This window comes from Rhinolophus ferrumequinum, chromosome 4 (genome assembly GCF_004115265.2).
Source record: "Rhinolophus ferrumequinum isolate MPI-CBG mRhiFer1 chromosome 4, mRhiFer1_v1.p, whole genome shotgun sequence".
NCBI lineage: Eukaryota > Metazoa > Chordata > Mammalia > Chiroptera > Rhinolophidae > Rhinolophus > Rhinolophus ferrumequinum.
The window spans coordinates 60,853,954-60,876,481 of record NC_046287.1 but is presented as its reverse complement, the minus strand read 5'-3'; the positions used below and the strand labels follow the sequence as shown (position 1 = coordinate 60,876,481).

The 22,528-nt window shown below is 46.2% G+C and overlaps 1 protein-coding gene across 1 annotated transcript in view; it reads left to right on the top strand.

Moving 5' to 3' along the window:
* Window positions 1–223: 223 nt before the first annotated feature.
* PLEKHA2 (pleckstrin homology domain containing A2) overlaps window positions 224–22,528 on the top strand; it is a 55,093-nt gene continuing 32,788 nt past the window's right edge. Inside the window, 2 exon segments of the mRNA XM_033104774.1 lie at window positions 224–485; window positions 11,529–11,692. Of these exon segments, the coding sequence (XP_032960665.1) occupies window positions 11,552–11,692 (141 nt within the window). The 5' untranslated portion in view covers window positions 224–485; window positions 11,529–11,551.

Below are 22,528 nucleotides of genomic sequence, written 5' to 3'. Positions count from 1 at the left end.
AGCCCCAGGCCTTTTTCCCGCTCCGGACACCTGCTGCCGGGATCGGGCGTACGAGGCAAGGCCTCATTCCGCGGCAACGGTCCCACCTGCGCCACTGCAGACGCTGGGGAGGTGGTCCAGGGCCGCCTCCAGGGAGCCCGCCCCGCCTCCTCCGCGCAGCCCGCCGCGCCCGGCCGCGTCCCCTCCCACCCCGCGGCGCCCCGGCACCCCTCTCCTCCCCCAGCGGGCTTGGCGGAGCATTGTACTCACATCCGGGGCTGGGTTTTGCTTTAATGCGAAACGTAATTAACCCGGAAAAAAGAGCCGAGAGACAAGAGAGAAGGAGGGGGCGGGGTGGGGGGAGAAGAGCGAGAGGAGCCAGAGGCACCGAGAGTTTGGCTGCAAGATAAATCCCCCGAGAGCGCCGGCCCCGCGGGCCGGAGGGGCGCGTCCCACCCCGATGTAATCCACGCACCCTGCCCGAGCCCCGGACCCTGCTCAGCGGGGTAAGTTAGGTGCCTTCGCGGGCCGGGGAGCGAAGAGGTGCAGAGGGACACGCACGGGCAGGCGCGAGCTGGGGGAGCGGGGGCGCGCAGGCAGGCTGGGTGCGCCTGCCCTGGTGGCCGACGACCGAGGTGGAGGTCTCGGAAGCTCCTGGCCACCCTTCTAGCTCGAGGAAAGCCCGGAGGGTAACCCCTCCTCCAATCTTCTGAGGCGTCCGGGGTGGCCAAGGTCGCCACCGCCAGGGGTCGGGCTGCGGAGTGGGGCCGCAGGGAGGGTGGGGGCGGGTGTTCTGCTGAGCTGCATTTTCTCACGTTTGCAGCGGCGAAACTTCTCTGCGGGTTCTGGCGCGGGGGCAGCGGCCCCTCAACGACTGCCCGGGCTGCGGTTAGGTCTGGAGAGCAGAGAACGTCCAGGCAAGTCCCTTGGGCACAGATTGGGCCGTGGAGACGCATCTCTCTCTTCCCCTATTACCTTATTACAAGACAGGCCTAGTATGCTTCCGTAGGGAGATCTCTTTCTTTTCTCTGGGTCCAGCCTGGGCCCTCGGGCTTCTAGAACTCCAGGCTATTGGGGTGACTTGAAGGAAAACTGTTCTAAAATGCAGGTTCGGTACCAAGTTGGGAAAGCACCTCGAGGGGAGCTGTCTGTTCCTCTCACCAACTTCTTCCTCACCTTACTTCCCTTTTCTGCTCCACTTCTCCAGTTCTGAACTGTTATTTCATCAAATTAAAGAAAAAAAAAGTAAAGGGAAAAAAAGAGGCCTTGTAGGAAGGAAAAGTGTCCAGGCATGTCCTCCACTTCAGTCTTCCACATCTCCTCCCCGAGGCTAGCCCTGCCCCCCAGCCTTACTGTTTAAAGTTTCCTTCCTTGTTGATGAGTGTGGGTTCAAGCTGTGTCTTCCCCTTCTAATTCCTCCCGCCCCTCCTCCAGTCTTTCTTAAGGACTCCAATATTTTTTTCCAGAGAGTAAACAGCAGAGAAGGGGGGTGGGGTGGGAAGCATTCTACCAGGGCGCCAGCTGTGGCTCTTGGAGGCACCTCAGCCAGCTGAGTGGTGGTTGCACTTGAGTTGAAGTTCCAAAATTGTAGTCATGTTGTTCTTAATATATCTAAGTCAGTCCCCTTTTTCCTCTTTTCTGGAGCTTCTTCGTTTTTCTTTGTTTGGTGGCAAATCTTTCAGAAACAGTAGAGCCAAAGATCTTGAAAGAATGGAAATGTTTGTTTTCCATTTACTTTGCATTCGATTGACATACCATTAGCTATAAGCACATGAAAGGCAGTGATGAGCAAAATGCAGCCTCTGTCTTTAGGGAGCTTCCAGTCTTTAGCTTCCTAGAACACAAAGCTGATTGCTCAAACAGAGATCTGGCATGCTTTGAGAAACAAGAGGAGGCTTTTAAAAAGCATTATCATCATTTCATATATATTAGCCTTCTCCACTGTGTGCCACTTGAAGGCTGGTGACTTTTGTCATAGTCAAAGTCTAGCTTGTAGTCTGGACTGTGTGATCGATGTGTGACATCCCCTAGGTGCTGAGTAAATGTTGAATGAATGAATGAATGAATGATTGCAAGCACAGGCATTGTTTGCACTTGTCCAAATGGAAGGGAAAAGAGCAATGCAGCAGTGCCATCAGCCTGCAGAAATTCCGTCCACTAAGCTGGTTCATGAGGGTTTACTTTGGATGTTTCCTTTAGACCTAAGTAATCTGCCCTGTTTGTAAGCCCCACTTTTTACAAAGTGTGGCATTTCTGGTGGAGTTCTAGCTAGCTGATGGTGGGAGCCTTGCTCACTTCACAGATGGGTAATCACTTAGGTATTGACTTGGAAACCACCTGCTTTTTGGTGGAGAGTTTGCAAAACCCTTTTCCTATTGGTGCTTTCTTCTGTCTTCTGTATAATGAAATAGGGACTGCAAATTCTATTGTGTCATCATAGTGAGCTGAACTGTATTTAGCTCGGTATTTTACCAAGGTTAAAATAAATCCTGAAGACATGCAGGTTTTGGTTGGTGCCTACCTATGGGAAGATTCTGCAAAAGTGGGGAGGGAGATGCATCAGCCCTCTCAGCCAAATCCTGAGCAGGCCTCCTGCAGGCTTACCAGGGTGGGAGTGGGGGTGGGGGAAGTGGGGGTGGGGGGGTTGCTGAAAAGCTCTGGAACACTAGGGAGACCAAAACGGCAGGAACACGGTCTTCAGTGTGCACAGCCAACTGGCACTTCATTGATTTCCTGTCTTCTTCATGGGGCAGGCGGACAGGTGGGTGATACCCCTGTTAAAAAGCTGGAATTCCTCAAATTAGATCTTGCTGTGGGCCACAGTGCAGTAATTGTCCCTTCTGATTCCCTGAAACTACTGGGGCGCTACTGATTCTGGTGGGTATAGCCCTAGTGCTTGGAAAAGAGGATCTTGGTGCTCGAACATTGGGCTGCTCTGCCTCTTCTCTCTGCCTACCATGAGCAGTTGGGGTTGCCTTTCAGTTTTCCACCTGTTTTAGAGAGTTGGCTAGGACTCCGGCAATCTAACCTGTTAGGCTTTGCAACAGAAGGAAGCAGAGCAAATACTATGGTGTGACAGCCTATGGGAGGAGAAGAATCCTAGCTCTGCCCAATATAAGCCCATCATTGAACCAGGGAATTGGACAGGGTGGGGATATAGGGCAGCTAAGAAGTAGAAAGGATGGAGTCCCTTCCTTCCTGTTCTGAGGACATGCTTGGTGCAATGGGACTATTATAGGAAGACTCCCCATTGACCTTTATTCCAAATCTTGAATTTCTCTATTCCCCCCTTCTCTGGCGCCTGCTGGTAAGCCCGTCCAATCTTTTGGGCTTTATAACTCATCTTCTTTCTGAAAGCCCCTTCTCCGTCCTGACCCCCATTGATTGAAGTGATTTGCAGAGGATTAAAGGCTGGATTGGGCTGTCTCATCTTGGAGGTCCCAGTCCTGCTAGTGCAGGAGCTACTGACACTGCCCAGTGGGGGCAAAAAAGGCTTTCAGCTCTCGGCCTGTAGTGTGCCTTTCTGCCAATAGAGTCTAGCCAGCTGAGATAAAGAGGGTGGGAAGCTAGGTCTTGCATGTCCTTATGCTCCTGAGAAAAACTACAGTGAAAGTGCAAAGGCTAGCACTCTCTGTCCTATCAGCTAGGACCCGGATTTAGCCATTCACTTGCAAAGTGGCTCTCTGCCACTGGATGCTTCCATGGGCAGAGCTGGAGGCAGCTGGGTTCTTTCAACTTTCAGGGTAGCTGCCAAGATGGAGTCAGTGGATCTCTTGGATTTTTTTTTTTTAAAACCTGGAGAATTTTAGAGATGTAAAATATGATGGTTCTTGGAGTAGAGGCAAGAGTAAGGGAAATGTATGCCTTTCCTTCTGAAGGATCCCAGTTGTCACAGCCTTTCCATTGAAATATGCTTATTGATATTTGAGGGGTAGAGATGGCCCCTGCAGCAGCCTGCCCTGTATCGAGCAGCTTTGTGGTAGTCATGGTAATCATATACCACTTATTAGGCAACACACACACACACACACACACACACACACACAGTAACAACATTTGCCTAGTGTGTACTCTTTACCAGACGTGCTGTTAAGCACTTTTCACACTTTAATTTCATTTAATCCTCACAGCAACCTTTGAAGTAGGTAGTGATTCTCTCCATTTTGCAAATGAGGAAACAGGCCCAGAAGAGTTCAGCAGTCTGTCTGACTCTAAAACCCCTGCTCTTTCACTTCACTCTACTGCATAAATGGGTAACTGAAATCAGCACACCGTTGTTCATGGTGATCTTGCAAGAGTTTCATTAAACACCCTCATGCTGACCATTGTCACCTGCACATCTTCCCTGTCACATCCAGCCCCGCCTCCTTCTCTGAATGCACATATCTTTAGACAGACACACCAGGCCATTTACACTTTCCCCTGGCACTTTCCAAAAGGCTAATTAGTAGAGAGGAGAAATAATGATTTCTTTTCGTTCTCCTACTGCTCAGGCTTTAGTGGCTGATGCTGTCAAATTTCAAATGACGGTTATAGCTCCTGTGCAGCTATTGCTAGGAAGCCTCACAGAGAAACTGAGTTCGTTGTGTCTTCTGACTTGGGGGACTTTGACGATTCTGCAGGGTGCAGATCTCAGTTTTTATAGGCTCTTTGTAAACCCAGTGTGGCAGCTCGCTGGCAGTGGCGAGCTGTTTGATGCAGGTGTCTGAGGAGCCTCGAGCCATGCAGGCCTTTGTTTCCTACCCGCTCCAATGACCACAGTTTCTCTGAACATAGAAGGCTACTGTTAAGAGAGGTCATGAATGTTTAAAATATTTTGTTGTTTTTGGCATCTTTCGTGCAGTGGTATCAGTGTTCAGTTACTCCTGCCGTTGCACCCCTACTTTTCCCCTTAAAAATTCCTTGAATGTCTTGCCCTCCATTCAAAGTTCTGGGGTCCCGTGCAGATTGGGCTGTCTGTGTCAAGGAGGTGCCTTAACCTCCCCACTCCTGTAGATGTTTGCATTCCTCACTGGGTGCTTCCGTTGGGAACATGTTCTCAGTACATTCCCTTCTCTCTCACATTACTCTCCTGCCTTAGACTACTTGGAATTTGCTCTCATGACATTTTCAAAATGCAGTGCTATTATAACAGGAATTGGATGCTCCCACACTTTCCTAAGTTATCATCTTTGGCCCATTCTCAGAGATGTGTCCTGAAATAGCTATGCTTGTGTTTTGTTGTTGTTCTGGTGGTTTTCATTAGTCCCTTGGCATTGTTGAGGTTCTACAATACTCTATTCTTTCCTGTATTTCCAAACTACATTAGCGATCTTAAAAATCAAGATATCCAGTGCAACAAACTACAGCTTTCATAACTTAATAGCTCTATAGCTTTTCTTTTTTAAAAAAATCTATCCATTTCTTCATTCATCTATCTAGCCATTTACTTAAAAAATGTCAACCCCATCTCCCAAGTTTCAAGAAGGAAAATTCCACTGGGGGTCCTTTTCGGGGTCCCCTTCCTTCTCCCAGAGTGCTGGGCCTGGTGTGGCCCTAGGGCGGTAGCAGTAGAGGAACAGCAGCATTGACTTATTAAATATTCAGTTGGCCCTCAGGACAGGGGCTCCTCTTAGGAAGACCAGGGAATGAGGAACCAAACCCACAGGGGAAAGAATGAGCCTCTCTAGAGGATGTTGCAATAGAAGTACTGTGTTTCCGCGAAAATAAGACCTAGCCAGACCATCAGCTCTAATGCGTCTTTTGGAGCAAAAATTAATACAAGACCCGGTTTTATTTTACTATAATATAAGACTGGGTCTTATGTAGTATAATATAATATAATATATTATAATATAATATAATAATATAATATACACAGGTCTTATGTTAATTTTGCTCCAAAAGACGCATTAGAGCTGATTGTCCGGCTAGGTCTTATTTTCGGGGAAACAGGGTAAGATACCCAACTAGAATGGAGATTGCCAAAGCTCTCTGGGTAGGTACGTGGCTCTAATATTGCCATGTTAGATTTAAACCTTTGACGCACCAAAGAAGTCCCAAGAGAACTATAATTTAGGCACGTTTTTGCTTGTTTGTGGACTCTGGAGAATTGAGAAATTTATTCTCAGCTTTAAAACTTATATGCTGGGGAAGGGTGTGTGTGTGGAGTGAAACAGCTTTCCCTCCTGCTAAATAAAGTAACATACATTCCCTGTAGAAAATTAGGGAAATATGGAAAATATATAGAAGTAAATAGAAGTCACCCATAACCCATAGATACTAACTGCTAATATTTTGGTGTCTGCATGTCAGTCTTTTTCCAAATATAGAAATACAAAAATAATATTTAGGGGGTTGAGATTGTATTATAAATCATATTGTATCTTAAGAAATCTTATCAGGATATGGGAAGTTTCTCCCTAATTCATTAGAAATGACTTGAAAACATAATTTTTAAATGATCGTGCAACATTTCCTCATACGGAATGTCCCATAACTTATTTAATTATTCTCTAATCATTGAGACATTCAGGGCATTTCCAACTTTTTGTAATTATAAATTATATTGCAGTTGCTGTCTTTTTATTTTAATCTTTATTTGCATCTCTATTTATTTACTTGGATAGAATCCTAGAAGTAGAATTCCTGGGTCAAAGGATATGAACATTTTTAGCTCTCTTGTTGCATATTGCCAAATTGCTTTCCAGAAAGGTTTCTACTCCTGTATAAGAATCTTAGTGAATAAGTGTATAAGAATCTTAGTGAAATTTTTCAAGTAGATGACATTCGTTTCAAGCAGCAATCTTCTCTTTACTTTTTCACCCCTCTAGTGCCTCTGTCTTCCATTGGACTATGTTCTATTTTCTTAGGGTCTTGGTCCCAGGTATCTCTTGTATATTATGAGGCTGATAAAGATGTCAGTTGCTCATTTCCTCGGGGACAGTTTTATTCTTGGCTTGAATCTCTTCCAATGATGGAAACTGAAGCATTGAAATGGAAAGTTGAGGAGATATTTTCGACAGAGAAATCTCCCCAATGCCCCCTGATCTCATTCTAAGGTAGGCAGCTATTGACTCTTCCCATGAGCTTTGTCTGGTCAGCTGGCAAATGTTGGCCAGGAATCTTGGTTTAGTTAACATTTAAATTCAATGGGTAACTCCATGCAAATTCACTTTTTTCTTCAGTTTTACTTTTATATAAATTAAATATTTAATGTATTTTCATTTGTAGTACATACTTAAGAACTTATATACTGAAGAAATTTGGATCATGTAAAACTTTCCTCCTTTTAGTCTATTTTAGTTTTAATTAAAATACATTGTTTAGTTATTTGGATTATATGAGGCCATGTTTTGGTTTGGTTTGCTTTGGGTGTGTGTGTGTGTGTGTGTGTGTGTGTGTGTGTGTGTGTGTGACAGATTGATATCGATTGTGTGCACATCATTTTGATTTGCATTTAACAAAGTCCAGGAAGGAAGATGAAGCAGGAAATAAACATGAAAAAATTAAAGTTGAGCCTCACTAGGCATCATTATATTTAAAACTGGCAGCAGTTGAAAATAATGAGGACATTCGATGTATATAAGAACATAGCAATGGTAACAATATGTTGCTGGCTACAATGTAAACACTTAAAATATTTTTAGAAAGCAACCTTGTAATAGGTCTCAAGAATTATAAAAGACCATAAGCTATGATCTAGTCATATTATTACTTAGAATTTATGCTGTTTCCATGTAAAAGAAAGCGTGAACAATATGAATTTCAGCATTATTTGTAATAGTGAAAAATTGGATATAATCTAACTGTCTAATCATAGAGAAATGATTAAGTAAATTATAGCAAATCCAGTCCAGTAATGTTATACAACAGTTAGAAACAATGATTACAAAGACTATGTAGCAACGTGGAGCACATTTATGATATAATTTAAAAAGGCTGATGATGCCGCCAAGAGCATGAAAAAGCATACAGAAGTGAAAACGGTTGGCTAGAGAGAACTTTTAAAAATGCCAGCGTTGTTATATTGTAATTTTTGTACTGAATGCGGAAAACACTAGGGAGGTTTGGCATGCTTTGGACCCATAGGATGCTGAGTGGAGTGGACCCAGGGTCGCTTCCTGCACAAATATTCTGTGCTCTTTGTCTTCCATGTGTTGTGAGGGCTACAAGCTACTTGCTGGGTGGTTTCTTTGTGGTATTAGAGCAAAGCAAAGGTGAAGAGGCCAGCCTGAGAGATGGGTATCTGGTGCTCTAACCCAGCGAGAACACTTTGCATGTTGTCCCAGGAGATGGGAGAGTCACTGCCAAGGTATGGGGCCCAGGACATGCGGAGTGTGTGTGTGGGGGCGCTTCTGAGACAAACCATCCAATGTCACCCTCCACCCAATAATTTTACACTGAGGAACTCGAGTTGAATTTTAATATAACAAGTGATTTTAGAGAGGCAGAAAATAGGCCAAAACTATATAACTGGAGGGGTGTTGTGACAGCTGGAAAGGCCACTTCGAAGTTTTGTCTTGGTCTCCGTAGGGGAATTTTGGAGTGACAGTGTGTGTGTATGCACCAGGTGTTTTTTTTCCCCCTTAACTACCAATTGCTAATACTTCCCTTTCTCCCCTCATTGCCCAGTTGTGGCTGGGCCTGGGGTGGCAGAGTTAATTGTATTAGAGTGGCGCCTCTGGAAAAAAGGGAGGAACCAGCAGAGACTTGGAAGATGATGGTGACAGATTGAAGAAGCAGGGAGAGGGGATTTGGGGGTTGGGACAGCAGGCTCTCTGTACCAGATCTTAGCAGCTGTTGTGGCAAGAGGGATTGAAGTGAACTGTCAGGATTGGCGCTTAGGACCTCAGCTTTGTGTTTTGTGCACCAGGTTTGTGTTTTGTGCACCGTCTTTTGAGGATGTCACTTTTTGGTTATAACCACATGTCCGTGTGATGCTCGGTTCTCCTGCAGTCGAGCCTTTCTTTCCCCCACCTCCCACATTCTCCCTGAGCTGTGTGTGACTCAGCGGCTTCTCAGGGCATCTGAGCAGCTTTTTGTCTGGGGATAGAACCACAGACAGGAGATGTGGGAACCAGAATTCCTTTAATTTTCTCTCCTTTTGGTATGTCAGGATCTTCTCCTTCCCATGGATCCGTGCAAATGGGAAACCCTCAACAAACGTAGGCTGTTGGAGGATTTCAGAAAGACTACCTTCTCTAGCCTCTGACTGATCAGTCCTATGGGCTGAGAAGGGAGCGTGTGAACGGAAGCCAGCATGACATTGCATACTGTGCTTCCCGAGTGGGCCCGGAGACAGTCAGCTTTGTTGTCCCACTGCAGTTCAAACGCTTTTTCTCTGAGAAATGTCCCAGGAGTGGCAGCAGTCCTGAAACCTCTGGAAATTCTGTCTCTCTGGCGGGGCTGGCCTCAAGGAAATTAGCTGAGTTTTCCTGGGAGGTGAATAAGCTTCCTCATCCTGACCCGACATCTGTGCACTCTCATCAGGAGGCTGACCCAGCCTGTCTGCAGAGGACTCCTGTCTTCCCCTGTTCCCTGGGGAGAAGCTGCATCCTTTCTCAGGCATGTGCTCTCTCCCCAGCCAACGCCAGGCCTCTTGCCTTTCCATCTTTGACCCAGGGTCTACAAGAAGACTTCAAGTTCCTCCCATGGCGTTTGTTCCTAACTTTTGGCTATTATCCATCTTTTCCCCTTTCCTGTACTCACACTTGCTCACATTGTGAAACTGGAGCTAGGATGGAAGCTTAGTTCGGGAAGGCTCTGAGAAGCAGGGGATCTGGCTGCAGGTATGGTATACTTAACCTGAGTACAATTGACTATGCCAGTCCAGGCCCCTTCTGACAGATATGGTGCTACTTTGTGCAGGAGTGTTTCTCCCCCAACCCTCAACCGCCATTGTCCTCCACTTTTCTGCTGTACTTCTTCCTTCTCTTCTGCCATCTTTTAAAACCTCCTCTTTCCACGTTTTATTCTTTCTCACCTACTCTTTTACTTCTACTCCTTTTATTTCCTTTTCAGCTGTGCTGTTTCGTTTTCACCCTCCTTTCCTGCCTGCTTTACTCTTTTGTCCCCTATCATGCATGGCCCAGCAAGTAGCCGTGGGATCTCCCTTCTGACTGAGTTGTCTGTCCCGATTGGGATTTTGGCCAGACCTTACCTGGAACCAAGGGATTCACTGTGCACTGGTATCCCTATGGATGGGGGTTACTTTTTCCTTGGGGCAGCCTCTCAGCCCTGCCAGGATGCTTGTGGGGTGGTGGTGGTGGGAGAGAACAGACTACATTACCCGTCACTGCCCTTAGAATTAGCCTGATCTTGTGGGAGTGTGGCTCCCTGCTTGTGAGCCACCCCCCACCCCCACACTTCTGGAAGATTACAGGTGTGGCGTCTTGGTAGCGTACTTGCTGGCCAGTGTTGTAGTGCAGGGAATGGCCATAAGTCTGCTGTTCACAACTTGGCTCAGTTGTAGACTAAAACCTGTGGTGGGTTTGGGTCTTAGTGAATTTTGCTTGTTGGATCTAAGCAGGGCCAGGGTGGGTGGTGTCTGTCCTTGAAAGTCTGAATGCCATGTGGTGTTTTCTGATCCCTGTGGGACCTTGTCCCATTTCTGTATTGCGTTGTCCATCAGGTTGGGTGTAGCTGCTTGTGGGAAGGTTCTCATCCTCCTTGGGGAGGCGAACAGAGCTCTTGACCTTTCAGAGAGACCAAAGGAAATCACGAGGAGAAAGGAAGCTGGCTTGAAGGTTTTGGCTTGTCTCTTAACACTGAGATCCTGTTCTGGAGTCAATGAAAGTGTTCAGGGTTTGGGGCTTTCTTCCAGTCCTTCATTCGTTGAATTACAAGTGGCCTCTGGGGCTGAGGGATGTGGCCCTGCCACAAGGTCTCAGGAACCCCTCCGATTAGTGCCTTGGTCCCTTCATGGATCTGGAGGGACTGCTCTCAATGACTGAATTTCTGGCAAAATTTAATTTAGGTATTTGAATTGGAGCTTAAATCCTTTCTGATATAGTCTCTTTATGGATAAAATTGGGGGATGACCTACTTTCCTTTTGAGAAGAGTAATAATACCTAGTGTTTATGAAGTGCTTTACGTGTGCCAAGCACTTCATTCTCACCCAAATCTTACAAGGTACAGGTAGTATTATTATCCCCATTTCATAGATGCAGAAACTGAGGTGCAGAAAGATGAAATAGTTTGTGGTCATACAATACGAAGCCAGAATGGGAATTAGAACCCAGGCCCCTGACCCAAAGTCTCGGCTTCTATCCCCTATGTCTGTAAAGTTGCCTAATGCTCTGCCCGGCACATAAAAAAGCCTCAGGAAAGTTAGCTGACACATGCTCATGGATTTTGATGACTGCTTATGGAATGGAATCGATAGAGGTTTCCAGGGTCTGGTTGGGGTGGAACATTTGGTGCCCTGTGGTAGGAAGCTGATGAGAGAGAGTGCCAGCCCAGTTTCTCGCAGAGGTGAGTCAAGCCAGAGTGAGGTTCCTACAGGTCCTGAGGCAGGGCCCGCTGCACCCTCCTTCTCACCAGCACCCTCCTCCCTCCTCCCATGCAGGGTGATGTGAGCAGAGCCCAGGAATGCCTTATGTGGATCGGCAGAACCGAATCTGTGGGTTTCTGGACATCGAGGAGAATGAGAACAGTGGCAAGTTTCTGCGGAGGTACTTTATTCTGGACACCCAGGCCAACTGCCTTCTCTGGTACATGGACAATCCCCAGGTGAGAGGCTACGGGGGAAGGGGGCAGAGTGGCTGGCTGTCCATCACTGCCTGGGAGGAATGTACATGGGATTAGCCTCAAGGGCTTCGTTTCTCATGGGCAGCACCAACACACACACACACACACACACACACACACACACACACTCACACACTCACACTCACACTCACATACATACACCCCACTCATGCACGTGCACAGGAAATCATTCCAGATTTTAGCTTGAGAAAGAAGCTCATCTCTCCTGACCCAGGGGATCTGGTGTCTTTTCTCACACTCAGGAATTTAACACTTGCAAAGTCCGACAGAGGCCCGCCAGGCTGGATCCAGGCTCCAAGGCATGGCTTGCTTCCTCTCATCTCTCTTGTTAGGGTTGTGGCCTTGTGGCCACTCCTGCTCTTCTAGTCTGGGGCTCCTCCCCAGCAGAGAATGTGACCTGGTTCCTTGAGCTGGTCAAATGTTGGACTTCTTTGGTTCCTGGCATCGAGTCAAGAGTCGGAATACTGGGTTGTAGGTGACCTTGGAAGTCACGTAGTTTTGCTTCCTTGTGCTAGAGATGAAAAAAGCCGAGTCTCAGACATTGGAATTGACAGGGGCCCCCTAAGTTTTATTGCTGTGCCTTGGGGGGTCCCTAGAGTCATCTCTGGTCCGGGAAAAATGTTCTCTACCCTTGATTTGGGATCTCAAGTCTTTTTTCTGGTGCTATGAATGCTGTTGGCTCTTTCCTTCCCCCTGCCCTGGAGCAGTTTGGTGGAATGAGGCCCCCAAACACGGGTGTGGTCCCTGAACGGCAAGATCATGGGTCATGGCCGTGTTGGGTGGGGTGGGGTGTGGGCCTGAGATCTGGCTCCGGTTCAGAGACATGGGAAGAGGAAAGTCTAAGAGTTGGGGGATAGATTTGGACTGTAAGATGTGAAATGGAAAAAGAGTCCTGTGAGTCTCTAGATCATTATCTAGGGGTAACCCTCTAGAGGCCTTTGGCATTTGTCCTCTGGATTTGATGGCTGAGAGAAAAACACTATAGATACAGAAAACATACCCAGAGGTCAGCTACCACTAATTGCCTTCTCCAAGGAAGGCCTTAACCCTAAGTGGCACTGTGCCCCATGTTTTACCCCACATCCCTGACAAACCTTCTGTTGCTTACTTTCGTTTAAAGTGCTGAGCATGCAGAATGGAAACCACATACGGACACTAACACCCTTGACTTAGCCTGGGATGGCTGCCTCTTACAGTGTTTTGGTTTGGGGTTTGCCTGTGGGCCCTGCTGTATCATTTTCCCTGCCTTTGCTCTGCACAGGTGCCCACAGCTGGGTCAACAAATCCACTGTTGGAAGAAGTTGAAATCAAGTCTTTGTAGCCGGTCTACTTGGTTTCTGGCTTGCCAAGGATGAGCCCTGGTGACTTATGGTCTCTGAGTCTTATCATTCCCTTTCCCTTTTTCTTCCTTTGTCTACCGTCTCCCACTCACTTGCCATATTAGTTCAGGTAATTTGAATGTATTTTTGTCCTGATTTTCCTGCTTAGTGCTATGCTTCCTACTAGGATTGTTCTTAACCCAAATTCACTTGTTTGGGGAATCCTGCCTCGTTGTTGCCAGCTACCTTCCCTGAGAGCTGGAACTTCCTTCATACTCTGGGCCACAGGCTGAGAGTCTTGCTTTCAGTGACGTGTCACCCAGGACCACAGGGTCGCCATCTCTGTTCTCAAAGTGTTGCCAGTTGTCGGGAATTCCCTTGCTCTGTCTGTCCTGCCCTCTGATTTGACTGTCCCTTGGTTGCAAAACGTGCACCAACTTTGCATGCTGGGCCTTCACGCTGCCTTTCTGGGATGTCTGGAGGCAGTCTTTGCAGTCGGCTCCAACCCTGCCTAGGACAGCCTCCTGCATTTCCCTGGCAACTGAACGCTCAGGATGCTCTTTGTGCTAGAGCCTTCTTTGAGTTTGAGGTACCGGATAAAACTTGTGGCCCCTGCTGGAAATTCTTTACATTTTCCCTGACAGCAGAAATTTCGGCTAGCTTGACAGATGCCTAAAAAAGAAATATTGCTGTGACATAGCAATATTTGAGAACATTTTACTTCTTTAGTTGTTGGCTTAGCTCTTTGTTGTATTAATGGCCGAACAACCATTCTAGACTCGAGAGTGAATGCTGTTCTAAGTTGTAAAATAGAATTAGTGAACATTTATTTATGTGTCGAGCACTGTTCTAAAGACTTCATTGGGTTTTCATTACATTCTGATAGCAGTCTAATTGGTAGGTATTACTGCCCTCATTCTAAAGGTGAGGTGGGTGAGGCAGAGCGGGGAAGAAATTTGCCCATGGTTACATAATAAGAAAGTGGCAGAGCCCTGGCAGACTGACTCTAGTTCCTCTGCTATTATTGCTAATAATGAGACAATCATCTTAATGTTGCTTGGGAGGAAGGAAAGCTTTCAAAGGTAGTATCTGATTAAGAAATAGATGCCAGAGGACTCTCAGGGCTGGGAGCTCGTAGATGGCAGGGGGCTCATCTGGTTTAGCTTTTGATCCACAGTGTCCAGCATTTGATAAATGTGCGCTCATTGAGTGAATGAATGAACAAACTAATGAAGCTGTCAGAAGGGAGGCTGTTATGAATTACAGAGTGGCCCGACACCGCTCTCCTGGGGTTGGGGACGTAGCCTAAACCAAGTGGAAATTCTGTAGAGTGAGGCAGAACGGCATGCCAGGAGTCAGGAGAAGACGGATCGGAGGTGATCTCCAAGAGGAAACTGGAGAGTTTTGGTCTGTCCCCGTGGAGAGAGACCCTGGGGACTCTGTTCTCTCACTGAACGTCCTACGTTTATAGGGAAAAGGAGACACCTGGTATGGTATCTTCGTTATTTAGTAGACATTAGTAAGCAGGGGTTTTTCTGAACCCAGGTCTCTGATCTTGCCTGTTTAAAGCCCTTGGTAGCTGGTGTTTATGGAGTCCGTTTGACTACCACTGTTACTGTTATTACTGACCGCGGGTTATACTTACCTGGGTGGTCGCCTTATGTCAGCCATTGTGTGAAATGCTTTACATATATCACCTAATTATATCCTTGCAATAGTCCTGGGACTCAGGGACTATTGTCACTCTCACAGCACTCTGCAAGGTGCTGAGAAGTGCAGCGCCTTTGCTCAAGGTTGCACAGATGGTGATGAGTGCAGAGCTGGAGTTGTCTGTCTGACTCCAGTGTCTGCACTCTTCTCCCTTGCCTGCCTCCTTCCTCCTCCTGATGTGTGTGTGCTCAGTCCTGGGCAAGATCCTGTGGGTGATGTGGAAGGTGAACTCAGTTAATGAGGTCCTTGCCATCAGGAAGCTTCAGGTTCAGGTGGGGAGATGAAAACAATACATACAAACCTATAGAGCTAGAAATCTGAGTCCATCTTTTTAACAAGATAGCATATCATTCAGGGGCACCACCTAGCTGTCAATACATATTGTTGGTTGAAGGAGAAGGGCTGCCACGTTCCCTGCCGCTGCCATCTGGGGAAGAGTCAGGCCCGGAGGTGGAGTCTCACTTAGATGGAAAGTTCTCAGACCTGGGCGACAATGGGTGAAGGATCAGATCCTGGTGCTGCCACCAAGTTGTTTTGTATGTAAACAAGTCATTGTCCTCTCTGGGCTCTAGGCACTCCAGGTGATCCTTAGCATGGCTTTTGGTCCACCATTTCCTGAAGGGCTGAGAATAGCCTGAGATTCTGGAGCTCGGCAATACTACTTCACCCGTATTTGCTACACATGCCCTGTGTGCCAGACATCCGTCTAGATGCCGAGGCTTCAACAGTGAACAAGACAAAGTCTTCACCCTCATGGGGCTGACACTGTCGGTTGGGAGACAGATGATTACATAAAAATGTGGCAGGAACAGCTGCGGGACACCCCTTCATGGAGGGGGTGGCACTAGATGCAGGTCTGGAAGGATGGGTGACATTAGAGTAGTAATTATTGCTCTACGTGATTGACATCTGTAGCGCACTTTACGGGTTTTGAAGTGTTTTCACTTACAATATATCATTTGATTTTTGTTGTGCCCCCCGGAGGAAGGGGAAGAGGAGGGCATTCTCCGAGAGGGAAACAGCAGTCATTATGGGGCAAAGGCAGCACCGAGGAGGGAAGGTGAGCTCGCCTGGTGAGAGGATGTTTAAGGTCGGGTTCCCCAGAAGACCCGGGGACAAGGATTTGTGGCAAGTTCTTTATTAAGGAAACATTCTCCTGAGAGTGTCAAGTGTGCGGGGAAGTAGCACGTGGAAGGGGAGGAAGCCAGCCATGAGTGTGAACTCGTGAGAAGTCTGCGGAGGGCAGGCCTTAGCCCGATGCTGCAGCAGGGAGCACAGTACGTGAGGCCTAAGCATTGTTCCAAGGGAGCTGGACTTCCCTGTGCCCTGCCGGACAGTCACTGGCTCTACAAGTGTGGGCCAAGTGGCCCCCGTCGCCTGAAGGCAGCCCTCTGAAGCAGAGCTGCAGGTGCTGCACATTGTGAGCACAGCCAAACGGCCGAGATGGGAGGCCAGTGATGGTGTCTGCTCACGGGACATAGACTTGGGTGCATGATAGGGGTCAGCCTGCTTCGACCAGGTACAGCCTTGAATGCCTGCCTGACAGAATTTAGAATCGACGGGGTAAAGTAAGGAGTCGAGGTTTTTAACACAAGCCCCAGTGATCCCAAACAGATCTAGGGTGAAACCCATTAGCTAAAAAGGACCATTTTAAATGGAAAGTTTCGATAGTATTGATTATGGCCACTGGTTTGGCTAATGCATTTAAAAATCAATACGTTGACAACATTAAGCACGCAGATAATTCTTTTTTAAAAAAGATTTTTACTAAAATATAGCTAACACAAGAATTCTTAAATAGAAACAAGCATTAGCTGTATTTCCCTTAAAACATTTCTATGATACAATGGCACCAGCACTTGTATTTTAACTTAATGTTGGTCCCGATCGTGAGAAGGGAGATGAAATTCCTTAATTAGGCTTCTCGACTTCATTACTGTGACCTACCGAGTAACTAACTATGTTTTAGTTGCACAGCAACGCTGATGTTCCACCTTTCTAATGCCCACTTGACCAAGTAATTGCAAGGCTAAATTATATAGCCCCGAACAAAGGATAAACAGAAGCATGGAAACAATATTACACTAGATTGTTGTTCTTCTCAAATTTATTCTGTAAAATGTATTTTGCTCTCTTGTCCCAAAATACTGAGATGCTTTTATTTTCCAAAGGCCATGATGTAAATTATGAAACAAAATATCCATAATATCAAAAAAGATTATCTCTCTGCATCTCTTCTGGTATCTCTGGGGCTCTAATAAAAACCCTTTGCTTTTTGCTTTTTTTTTTTTTAGATAAGCTGAAAGCAATTCTTTTTATTGAAAAGGGCAAAGAGCTTCAGCTTGCTGACAAAAAGATGAACACTTTGCTGCATTTTAGTAGAAAGAATATGGTAGAGTGGATGGAAATTATATTAGTACATTACGTATAATGGACAATAGTTTTGTCTGAAAGGCTAGGCAAAAGTTGTTTATTGTTTTTTTTTTTTAATTGCATTTTCTGTATCAGAAAACTTCTTAAGAAAAATTTGGCTGAAATCCAACAATATTTCAAAGAGTTTTTGGGTAATATATTTCACTCTGTCAAAAATGCCAAGAACTGGTAAGATAACTTTGTTTAAAAACTGGCCCACACATGCACATGGTACAAAATTTGAAACATTGGAAAGCTGGTGTAGTAACAAGTTTCTTCCTCCTACTCCTGTTCCCCAGTATATTTTCCCCTAGCCAGAGGCAACCAGTATTACCAGTTTCTTGTGTGTTTGTCGAGAGATATTCTCTGTAGGTACAAGCATCATGATAACTCTTAGATCTTCAACAATTGTTTGGGCGATTCGTGTTTTTTAATTCGTGGATTTTGTGTAGTTGGTATGTTAGCTATCCATGTGGACACATAATTTCAAGTGTTAAGTAGAATTTCTGACATGCTTTTGTCTATATTGTGTTAGAGTAAGAATGCAGAATTCCTTTGGGAAGAAAAATTCCAAAAGAAGATTTGAAGTGACAGCTCTGTACTTTTACTTAGAAGGCAAACTCTGTGTAGGCTTAATTATTATTAAATTAATGTTTTTAGAATTAATTTATGTGTGGACTTCTTGAGAGTTAAAATACTGTAAGTGCAATTTTGTTTTATGTGTTTTCTATGGTAATCTTATTTTTAAAAACTAATTCTTGTCTTTATAACAAGACGTATTTTGCCTAAGTTAAAAAGTAAAAACTGAGAAACCTTTGGGATGGCTAGTCCTGTTAACAGTTAGCAGTCCTTGGTATGAAAGTCCAAGCAACTAAGGCAAAACCGTGGTGATGACTGTTCCAAATTTTCTTAAAATTTGTCTTTGGCTATATTGTCATGTTTTGCTTTAGATGTTAACCTTTAGTATTTGTTTAATATATCTGTTGCATCTGTTTTTGTATATTTTATATATTTTTATACAAGAATGCAATTTTATTAATAAAGTAATGTCTCTAAGGAAAAACAGGGCTGTTTGGGAGCAGGGCTGCATATTAGATTTTGCTTTATAGCCAATTTGTATTCGTTGTATCAGCTGAGCAGTACGGGTAATGCAAATACGGGTAATGATATGAATTATCTCCATCTGTGACATGTTTGCTGTCAAGATTAAATAAAGTAATGTATGTGAAAGTGCTTTGATAAACTCTAAAGTGTTACAGAGATGTGATTTGTTAAGGAAATTTGTTCTGGCAGTGACATCCGAAGGAAGGGAAAGTAGGGAGAGCCTGGAATTGGAGATGACAGCGAGGAGTGGTCCGACAGCTTCCTTATGTATCTGCAGTGACGATGGGAATTGTGGGAATGGAGTGGAAGGGACAGATTTAAAGGCCATGGGGAGGAAGAAAAGGATGGGCTTGGTGACTGACTGAGGGTGCAGTAGACGAGTCAAAGGTTTCGTGCCTGCTTGACTGGGGATAGAAGGTGCAGTTGCTGAAATGGGGAACTTGGGAAGGGAACCAGTTAGAGGGTGGAGGGGAAATGATGATTGACTTTGAGGGAAATGTGGAGGAGGCTGAATTGAGGAAAGGGATGAAGGCTTTGGCTTATTGAGTTGAAGGTTTCAGGTGGCCAGTAGTTGATGTCTTGGAACCTGAATGTGTCCAGACTGTTGTCTAGAGCCCAGGAGTTTCACCAGGTCTTTAGGTCGTTGTCACCAGGATTGGAAAAAGGAAGTGAAGGAGCTGGGACTGTGGTGGCCAAGAGACTGACACATCATGAAGTCCTTCCTGGCTAAAGCCAGTGTTGGTGCACGTCCACAAGAAAGAGACATCCAGATAACAGAATGAAAGCATTACACCAACACAGCAGTTTATGATATAGAATTGACTTTTCTTGACGAGAAAGATTAAACACATGTTTTTGAACTGGGGCATGAAGAGAGTAGCCACGGGCATTTCTCCTTTCCTCCAGTTAGTTGTGGGAAGTGGAGCTATAGGATGGAGGGGAGGAGTTGTGTCTGATGCCAGAGCAGCAGGTAAAGTCCCATGTCACCTAATACCTGGGAGGAGCTTGGTTACTTTCTTTTGGGTTATTCTCTCATGCCAGGGCAAGAGCTGTGGAATGGGTGGCAGAAGGAATAATGCTCTTCCCTTCGATCCCATCATATAGCTCTTCTCAGGCAAGTCCTTCCCTGAGAGTCTGTGCCTGGCCTTGGTTTTTGGTGGTTTGAGTTACGGTTTCAGGCCATGTGCAGCCATGGTGGCTTATGCCCTACTTATGGGATCTCCACGTGCATTCCTTTCCTCCTTCTCCCATTAGTTAACCAGCAAGCTGGTTTTGCCTGCCTGCTGTGTTCCTTGCTGTCTGCTAGGCATTCTGAGGGATAGAAGAGAAGGTAAGAAGGCTCCAGCATCTCTCCTCCTTTTCCACTCTCTGAATTTGTGGTCTTTTGGAGTTTGGCACCTAAGAGCCAGTTTGACTAGTTCCTGCCCTGCCCGGCTTGGGCAACTCTACAGGGCCTCTTTTGGTGTAACCCTGCTGGTCCTGTCCTTGTATTTACCTTTCATTGATAATCAACTCTTAGATAATGAGCAGGTCCTTGTACATTTGAAGGATTGTCTCGTGGGAGGTGGCATGGTAGAAAGGAAAGTGTATGGGATTTGAGACTCAGGAAGGGTTGGGTTCGAATACTGGCCTGACTACTCAGTACCTGTGTCACCTTGGGCAAGCTGCTTCACCTGTTTAAGCCTTAGTTTCTTCATCTGTAAAATGGGATTGTTAGGATTAAGTGACAATGTGCAAAAGTACCTAGCAGCAGACCTGGTGCATCATAGACTCTGAATATATGTCAGTTTCTGTCTTCCTTTCTCAAGTTGTGCTTTGTCCAAGCAGCAGATTAATGTTGGGAGGAATGAGCTGTGTCTATCATTTGCCTCCCTGAGGAAGTCATTTCCCCAAGTTGAGTCTTAGACACCTCACATGGTGAATGACGAGGCATCAATAGAACCTTTTAGTGCTGACATTCTGTGAATTTATGAATCTATAGTTAGATCTTCTGGTCATTTCTATGCTTCTTGTTACTCTCACTAGAAGATGGGAACATTTTTCTATTTCAACAAGAAATAATGATGTTGCTTCTAGAAAAACAGCCTACCCTGAGAGGTGTGTCACAGCTCTGTGTGGGCACCTCAGCTTCTTCCTTGGCAATGGAAAAGAATCAACCCTATATTTTCCATTTCTGGAGAGTGGGAGCTCCTTTAAGGTCCTTGGTGGCAGAAGAACACTTGAACAAAAAGCAAGCTGCTGGAGTGTCTTCATAAAACCATCAGTCAACCTGCCCTGGGCCCTACGTGGTTCCAAAAAATTTAGAAGTCCCAGAAATGTGCAAGTTGCTCCTGACTTACAGACCTTTTCACACACAGTGGCTGCCAGCCATGCACGTGCCTGGAATCTCCTCTCTCCCTGTCTACAGCCCTGCACTTCTCTTCCTCCTCTCTATTTACTGCTGGTGCAGCAACCAGGGTCACTCTGTGGGTTGTGGCTGGGTGTGACCCTTTCTCTCACCAACTGCTATGTCTCCAGTGCAGAGTCAGCAGGACTAGCCAGTGTCGGCAGCAGTGGTCCTCAAACCTGGTGGCACAGTGGCATCGCCGGGGCACTCTAAAAACATACGGGCACCTGGGCCCTACCCCAGATAAGTTAAAACCCTAGGGATAAAGCAAGAATACTAGTTTGTTTCAAAAAAAATCTTCCCAGGTGATTGACGTAGCAAGCAGCCTTCCCTCCAACACCTGTCTGTACTCCCCGTCAGCTCAGATGCGCTCATCTCAGATGTTTCCTGTCCCTTTTCCTAGCCCATTCCTCTACTCCGTCTCCCCAAGTCCGTGACGCCGTTTTAGCTGGGACTGCGTCCTTTCAGGCCCCCCCTACCCGATTCCTGTCCCACAGGAACCCTGCCCCAGGTCATGGGAGCTGCAAAGTAGATGACATCCAATTTCCAAACATGAACAAGTCTCCCAAAGAAACATTGTTTGCCCGTGGTGGATAGAAGCTGTGGCGTATTCCAGTACTCCATGAGTGTAGCAGGCATTCACGGATTGGTTTGGGAACTTAACCACCATGTAAATAGTCTTTTCATTAAAAAATTGAGGAGTCTGCTGTGTAGAGGAAAAGGATTCTACTCATGTTCTCAATGTGCTTAAAATCTAGTAAGAAGAGACTTAAACTCACAGAAAAATATGCTTGAATACAGAATCCAGGGCTAGATTTTGTCATGTAGATCGGTTGTTCTCAAACTTAGGCCTATTTAGGGATCACTTGGGAACATTAAAAAAAAAAATGTGCATGTTCTGCCCACATTCCACTTGATTGTGATTTAGTGTTTTTTTTTCGGTGAGACTTGAGCCTGGGCCTTTTCAAACAAGCTCCCCAGGAGATTCTGTTGTGCACCAAAGTTGGAGAAGGACCCGTGTACATGAAAACAGTGAGAGGAGAGATGAGGGCAGGCTGCAGTCAGTAGAGCAGGCTCTGAGCAGGTGGGTGGGCCCTCTTGTCCTTTCCCTGCAGGAGATGGTGCTGTGCGCCCGGAGAGGCAGTTTGCTGTCTCCGACACCCTGCCCCTCCCCAGGTGCTGTTTCCTGGTGTTCCTGCCCTGACATTTGGCTTCTGAGGCCCTCAGCCCAAGCATTTGGCATGAAGTTGACCAGGAAGTGTGTCTGCCTTGGGCCGCCACCCTGGCAGTGAGCTGTTACCATTAATCTCCTAGGGTCAGTAATTGGAGTGGACACTGAGCCATCATTCTGGATCAAGCCTCAGTGATCCTGGGACTGTTTTCTCCTGTCATTCATTTCCCCCTGGGTGGCGAGGAAGGTGGGGTGGGGATGGGGGTGGGGTAACTGCCTTTTCAGACATTTGTCATATTTTCCTGGCTTCTCATGGTAGAGAAGAGGTGCACATGAGCCTAGGAGCAGATGGTAGGTGGGCTGTGGGTAAAGAGAGTGAGGACAGGCCCCAGCCCCCAGGGTAACTGGGCTGGGAGAACTGCTGCCGTCTCTTCCTCTCTGAAGCAAGAGAGCTAAGGGGAGGAGGGGACTGAGGGTGGAGCAACCCTGGAGGGTGGAGGGGATGAAGTAGTTGAAATCTGATCGGCTTCTATCTGTCATTACATGTGGGTTAGTGTCTGAATGGTTCCCCAAGTCCCACTTCATCACTCATCATTCAAGATAGGGCTCTGGAGGCCTTTGGGCTGTGGTTTGGGGTCAGGAGAGTGAGTTGTGCAAGACCAGCCCTGAGACTTGGCGTCTACACCTTGTAATTA